The sequence below is a fragment of the Dioscorea cayenensis genome, chromosome 9, assembly GCF_009730915.1.
Source record: "Dioscorea cayenensis subsp. rotundata cultivar TDr96_F1 chromosome 9, TDr96_F1_v2_PseudoChromosome.rev07_lg8_w22 25.fasta, whole genome shotgun sequence".
Lineage (NCBI taxonomy): Eukaryota > Viridiplantae > Streptophyta > Magnoliopsida > Dioscoreales > Dioscoreaceae > Dioscorea > Dioscorea cayenensis.
The window spans coordinates 4,896,266-4,903,576 of NC_052479.1; the positions used below are offsets into that span (position 1 = coordinate 4,896,266).

At 36.7% G+C, this 7,311-nt stretch overlaps 1 protein-coding gene across 1 annotated transcript; it reads left to right on the plus strand.

Moving 5' to 3' along the window:
• Nucleotides 1–330: 330 nt before the first annotated feature.
• LOC120268781 lies at nucleotides 331–4,294 on the plus strand. The gene is made up of 3 exons (XM_039276056.1): nucleotides 331–657; nucleotides 1,881–4,067; nucleotides 4,153–4,294. The coding sequence occupies exon 2, from the start codon at nucleotides 1,915–1,917 to the stop codon at nucleotides 4,030–4,032; it is 2,118 nt and encodes a 705-aa protein (XP_039131990.1). The 5' UTR covers nucleotides 331–657; nucleotides 1,881–1,914; the 3' UTR covers nucleotides 4,033–4,067; nucleotides 4,153–4,294.
• Nucleotides 4,295–7,311: the final 3,017 nt, after the last annotated feature.

A 7,311-nucleotide genomic window follows, 5' to 3' on the forward strand; every position in this document is an offset into this window, starting at 1 on the left:
TTTATATAACAATGTTTAGTTTGTGGATAAATATGCAGTGTTATTTGAGTCCCGAAATTCTTTTTTTTTTTTTTTAAATGAAATATTAATCAAAATTAAAATTTTATTTAACTTTTACTAATAATTCATGTCTATATTAATTTCAATTATTAAAAATAATTATTAAATACATTGATCTAAAAATAATTGATTAGTCTAACAAATACATTTTTGTAAGAAATTAATTAAATTAAAAAATAAAATAAAATAAAGCCGGCCACAATGATGAAGACAGCAAGCACATTAATGCAGTTTACATTCCAACTCTGCAGTGACCCCACACAGCACACATTTTTCATCTCTCACTCTCGCCTTCCCATGGAAATATACACAAAACTTTGTTTGAATGGAGAAATTTTTCCATCATGGAAAACAAATCCCCACAAAAAAGCAATGAAAGCGTGCTCAGCAGGGTCCTGCCAGCCTTCCTCCCTCCAATGGCCGAAAGCCAAGAAAAGGGAACCCTAGAGAAAGCATGACTCATCACCCTTTGCTTTTACCTTTTCCTTTTTTTGCACATTAGGATTCCCTCTTTCTTCTCTCTTCTCTCTTTTCTCCCTCCTTTGCTCTGTTTCACTTCCCAATTCTTTCAGCGTTGGCCTTTGATCTTACTTCCATGTGAGTGATCTTCTTGGTCTTGATGTTGCTCTTGATGGTTTTGATGATCTTTTTGTTGTTGATTTTTCTTTTTGAAAATAAAAAGAAAGAAATTTGCTAACTTTATTGGTTTTATTGGTTTGATTCTTATGCAGGAGTGATTTTTTGGGCGAAAGATTGGATTTTGTTTTTCTGTATTTGTGCTTTCATTTTTTATTTTTTCTTTTCTCTGGTGAGAATTATGAGTTTGTGTTCGTATCTCTTTTTGTTTTTGTGTGTCTGTGTATGGTTTAGTTTCTAGTTTAATTTTAAGTGAAGGAAGAAAAATAGTAGGATTTTCTGGTTATTATTACTTGAATTATGAAACCATACTAATCAATCTTTGATGGATTATAAACCAAAGATTAATCAACAGTAATCTTGGTATTTGTGTGGTTCATGTTGATGTGCTTATGGAATTGTCATGGCTTTAACATTTCTTGATTATACAAAAGAAGGAAATTTTTAGTTCTATTGAGTTGAATCCTGTCACTCTGTTTTAGATTCCATATGAGACAGGGTTTGGATCAAATTGTTTTTCATGATTGTTATTTGATAATTATCTGATTAGTGGGAACTGCTTGGTACCTTCATGCTTCAATTGAGTTTTGGTTATAAATAGATGTGTTATTCGCTGTCTGCAATGATGGTAAACATGTGATGAACTATTCCAAAGGTAATTGGAGATAAAAACAATCTTGATACTGTAGATGTAGTGAACATGATCCTTTGTTTTTATTGGAACAGTCATCTCCATTAGATTTATGTTCTGCTTGCTTTGTTCTTGAGTAGTTCATGTCCTATCAATTTCTAGTAAGCATTTGATCTATTTGACAACTTGTAAATGATCCATGATGTACTCAGCATTACCTCTTTAAAGATTTACAGATAATCATGAAGCAGCAGAAGCTTGCTTCTTTAGATTCCTATTTAGCAACTCTGCCTCTTTGTAGGCTTTCTATGTTTTTCGGAAGTGAATGCTTGCTGTATAAATAGGTTTTCCTGGGTGATTGAGTGGGAGTGTTTCTTTCATGGTATTTGTCATTCATTGCTATGGAAGCAAATTTCATTAGTTTTTGTCTTTATCATTCTTTAGTACCATGTTTCAAAGTTGATGATTTCTCATTGAGATTTTACTGATTCTACATTACACCAATAATCAGTTCCAGTCCATGGTGAAAATAACTTTTTGCTGCTATTATCAGATCAGCAAAGGAGAATCCAGCAAACAAAGACGACATGGCAATTGAAATGAAGAAAGTTCTATTATTTACTAGAAAAGGCTTGATGATGTCTATAAGAACCAGTTATAAATTCGCCAAGGATTATCCTTTTGTTTCAGGCTTGGTGTTTTTCATGCTTTCACTGTATAGATGTTTTCCTTCTTTGTTTGCCTTTCTTGTATCTTCATCTCCTGTCATCTTCTGCACTGCTGTTCTGCTTGGGCTGCTTTTGAGTTATGGTGAACCAAACATACCTGAGGTTGAAGAAGAAGACGGTGAAAAGACTCAAGAGGTTTGTTCACTGAAAGCAACTAGTGCTGGCGATAACCTTGTTGTCAAGAATGATGAGATCTTTGAAGTAGAGACTCATGTGGAGCACAGGAGAGAGATTGATGAAGTTCCCACTGAAGCAACACCGTTGATCGGAGGAGATGTTAATGCAAGCAGTAATATAGAAAACTATGCATATTCTCCAATAAGTCACGATGAGAGAAAAAGAAATGATGGTCCTTTTACTGCTTCAATCCCTGTGTTCAAGGAAGGCGAGAAAGAAATACACAGTGAAGAGAAAGTTGACGAGGGTGAACTTCTTCATCAAGGGCAAGTTGTCAATGGAGAATTTTCTGTTGCTAATTGTGATCAAATTATTTCTGAAGGCACTGCAGATGTTAGTCATGCTCTTAACAACGTTCAGAGGGAATTTGAGGCTCCTGGCATGGAGATGGCTGATTCTGCCCTTGCAGATCATTTTACTTCTTCACTCGGCTCACAATGGCAGCACATTGAAAGGCATGATACTTCTTTGGATTCTGAATCAGATGGTGCAGAGAGTTCATCTCCTGATGCCTCCATGGCTGACATCCTGCCTATGCTTGATGAGCTTCACCCACTATTATACTCTGAACATCCTCAGCATGCTCATAAGGATAATGATAATTCAGATGCTGCTTCCAGGTCATCCTCTGAGGACAATGAATCAGTTGACAGTCAAGCTGAGGAAGAGGCTGCTGAAAATCATGGGCTAGCAGAAGATGAAGAAGGGCAGGAGGAGATAGATGATGGAACGGAAGTTGCCGTAAAATGGACAGCAGATGATCAAAAGAGCATCATGGATTTAGGCATTTTAGAACTTGAAAGGAATCAAAGGTTGGAGAATTTGATCGCAAAGAGGAGAGCAAGGAAGAGACTTGAAGCTGAAAGAAACATTGACCCATTTATGCTGCAATTTCGTGGCCTTCATATTGAAACTCGGCCTGCTTCAGGTACAAGAAGAAACCCTTTTGATCTCCCTGATGATTCAGAAGAAAGCATGGGTTTACCTCCGATTCCTGGTTCTGCTCCTTCTGTTCTCCTGCCCAGATGGAATCCTTTTGATTTTGCTGATGATCCAATTGGTCAAACTGGTGGCTTAACTGGTGAGAAGATGAGCCAACACAAGGAATTTGAGTCTCAAAGAGGGCTGTTCTTCCAAAAACATAATAGCTTTTCTATGGAACCATCATTTTCTGGTGGCATCACACAGGAGAGACGTTCCTCTCGGTTTAGGCCAGCTGAAAGTATGGATTCAGATAGCAGTGATTATGCCACATTCCCTGAACAGATAAGTGCAGATAATGACTCTGCCAAGGAGAGTGAATGGTCAGATCCTATTAATCGTAAGACTGAAACTGCTGATCTAGAAAGTCAGCCTTCTGAGAAACTTGGTCTTGTTGATGTTAAGCAACCTGGTACAATCCACATAGTTGAAGATAATGGAGTTGCCTATAGCACTGCCAGTGCTACTGAAGGAACTCATCCGGTTGTTGATGATTTTGGAACTGTCCAAGAGGAAATTAAACATGATGAGGAGCTCTCATTACCTGTTGCAGAAGTTAACCGCTCAGATGAGATCAAAGAGAAGTTTAATGATTCAAGCTCTTCATCATCATCATCATCATCATCAGAAGTTGCTGATAAGGATTTGGAGATGAGCATTGGGGAAGTGTCAGCCACAGCTGAGCAAGGAAGGATGGATTCCTCCAATATTTCAAGGGACTCTACACAGTCAGATATCTTGGACTACGACAATGTGAGCAAGAAAGCTGATTGTATTTCTGATTCTATTCCATTGGCAACTGAAGAACTCTCCTTATAATGTTTTGGCTTTTGATGGTGAATTATTGTTAGGAGGTAAGACAAATACTTATTTCTGAACATAAGAATATAACTGTGAAATCCTTGTCAACCTTGTGCATAACGCAACTTCTGTATTCAGGCAAAGAAGGCTCGTATTCCAGCTCTTTGGCGTCTGATTTGCAGGTGGAGGTATCAGAAATTGGCTCACCGCCAAGGCCTAATGAAATGAATGTTACAACTGGAGACAGAGCTTTTGTTTTTAACGATAGGAGCATGGGTGAAGACTTGACATCCAGCACTCAAGATCTTTCAGTGGCATCTTCAAGCTTTAGTTTCACTGAAGAAAATGATTCAATATCGAGGGAGGTATCTTTGATTGAAGAGCATGATGTTATCAAAATGGTATATCCTGAAGCTGAGACTGATTTCAGTGAGTCAGTTATTTCCGTGGTTCCAGAACCAGCTACTGTGCAACATATCCATCACTCAAATTTGTCTTCAGCAGTGAGTGATTCAAACAATATGGAAACATGTCATGTGAATGAGTCCATGAGGTGTTCTACTTCTAAAGAGTATGAAAACTTGGGAAATCCTACAGAGAGAGTTGATTTTGAAGAATTTCAACCAAGTATTCTGGATCTACCTCCAATTCCTGAGAACCCTCATGAATCTGTTCTTGAACATGAGTCATGACGGCTCTGGGGAACTTATTTCTACTGTTAGTCATACTGGTTTGCAAGTATTTGAAGAGTTCAATGCTGATATGTATGATCTTCAGCAAGAGCTTTCTTCCAAAAGCTTGATTGCTGGGCTTTTGGAAACTAATGCTCAGATTTCTTCATCTGGAGTTTCCTTTTTTGATAGTGAATTTTCTGGTTTACTGGCAGCAGATCAATCAGAAACCAGGAATGACTCTGACATTAAATGTGATAGTGGTTCGATTTGTTCAGATATGGACTTTGGCGAAGTCCTTAACGAGACAAAGGACTTAAAAGAAATTGATGAAGAGTTGCTGTCAGAATTGGATGTGGTTGGTGACTTCCGTGCAGTGAAACCGGCATCTGATCAAGAGCTCTCTGGAATTGAATTACCATCTGGTTTGGAGCCGCCTGTTGAAACCATGGATAAGATGGAGCAGACTGTATATAAAGCCTAAGCTGCATGTCCTTGACGCATTCCATTTTGATGGGATTGGTTTGGTATCTGATGAACTTGTCGAAGGAGCTGATCCACCTTTAGCTGCAGGATTTATGGTTGCAAAGCATACTGCCACAAACCTTGAAGGTGGATTGAGTGGATTGGATGACTTTGATGAAGATCAAGAACCTGCAGGAACAAATTCAGAGTTGCTTGTTCTGGAGGCAAAATCAATTGATGATATCAATTTGGCTTTCCATCAACTGAGCCAGTCAGATTTAGTTAATCTTGTACGAGATGAAGCTGGACCTTCAGAACTCTTGCCATTCGAAAGTCATACAGAGTTGATCGATGTGCACTCTGGCATGCAGCTTGTTGAAGCTAGATCTCTTGATGACATACATCTGGCTATGAATCAACTTTCAGCCATGGTTGAGAACTCAAAAAAATCAGTTGAAAGTGAAGATGAATCTTCTGAAGTCATAGATTCAGAATTGGTAGAAACTCACTCAGAACTGCAAGTTGTTGATGCGACAACGCTGGAAGACATACAATTGGCTATGAAACAGCATTCGAAAGCCACGGTTACTGACCAAAATAAAACAATCGAAGACGTAGATGAATCTTCTGTAGCTGAATCTAGCCAAATGCATCCAGATTCAGAATTGCTACTTCTTGAGGAGAAATCTCCTGACTTGGTGGAGACTCACTCAGAACTGCAAGTTGTTGAAGCATCAACTCTTGATGAGATTCAGTTGGTTATGAAACAGCTTTTGAATGACACAGTTATCGATCAAAATAAATCAATTGAAGGTGCAGATCAATCTAGCCAAATGCATCCAGAGTCAGAACTGGTAGTTCTTGAGGCAAAATCTATTGAAGATATCAGTTCAGCTTTCAAACAGCTTCACGAAGGGGGTTATATCGATGAATCTGTATACTCTGAAGTTGGACCATCCGAGGCCATGGAGGCTCATTCTGACCTGCAGGTTATCGAAGCAAAATCACTTGACGATATACACATGGTTTTGAGGCGGCAATCTGATGGTACAATTGAGCATCCTTCGATACCAATTGAATCCCAAAATCGATCAACTGAAATTCTTGAAGCACAACCAATTCAAGAGATTGTTGATGGCTCGGAAACAGAACAGCAAACCAAAATCTCGACTGAAGTTTGAAATAGTTTTTATAGTTTGAACTTCATATCGTCACAGAAGGTAAATATAGTTCAAGCTCGAGTGGTTCCAGTTTATGCATTTTTCTTTTATATTTTTGGGATTTCCATTTCATTTATCGGTTTGTTCTTTTGGGTGATCATTTGCTTGATTGCTTTTGGTTATTGAATTTGTGGTGAAGTTTTGACAGATGGTGTTGGAAAATTATGTGTTTCTTCATTGAGGTATTGTTTGATTTGAGGATGATTGTTTTGTTTTGTTGGAGCAAGCTTCTGAACAGAAGACTTCACTTTGTAAAAATATCTGATATTTGTGAATGATTGATGATTTTTTTTTCCTTTGTAATTTTTTTTATTGTAATATTTCCTTGCAGTTGTTTATGGAAGGTAGAATATCCTATTTAGTTCTTCTAATATAATCAATCTGCCTTTTATGTCTCTAATATAATTTGTCCTTATGAGATTTTTCTATTTTAATATTTAAAAATGTAAGTCTTCATAGAGATTTTTTAAAAATAAATTATATTAAGAGGGATTTATATTTTTCAAATATTAAAATAGAGGGATCATAAAAATAAAAATAAATCATATTAGAGGACTCAAAAAAGCAAATTGACTATATTAGATAGACTAAATTATTATGTTATAATTACTTATTTTGATAGCATTAGTATGGATTAATTCGCTGAAATTTTTCATGATTTAATTATAAATATTTATTTTTCTATAAAATATTTATAAAGTATTAGCACAAGGCATAGGGCCTAATCTTGGTCATTTCATGCCCTTGTGGTTACAAATAACAAAGTGAAAAATATAAGCTGAAGATGAGTAAAATCCATAGACAAATCCAATTAAATAATTAGTTTTTGGTCCCAAAAATTTTTAATTATTTATTGGATCTCTGAAAGATTTTTTCCCCATATTATCAAATCCCAAAAATAAAAAAAAATGTTTTTTTTTTCTCCCTTCAGATAACCAACC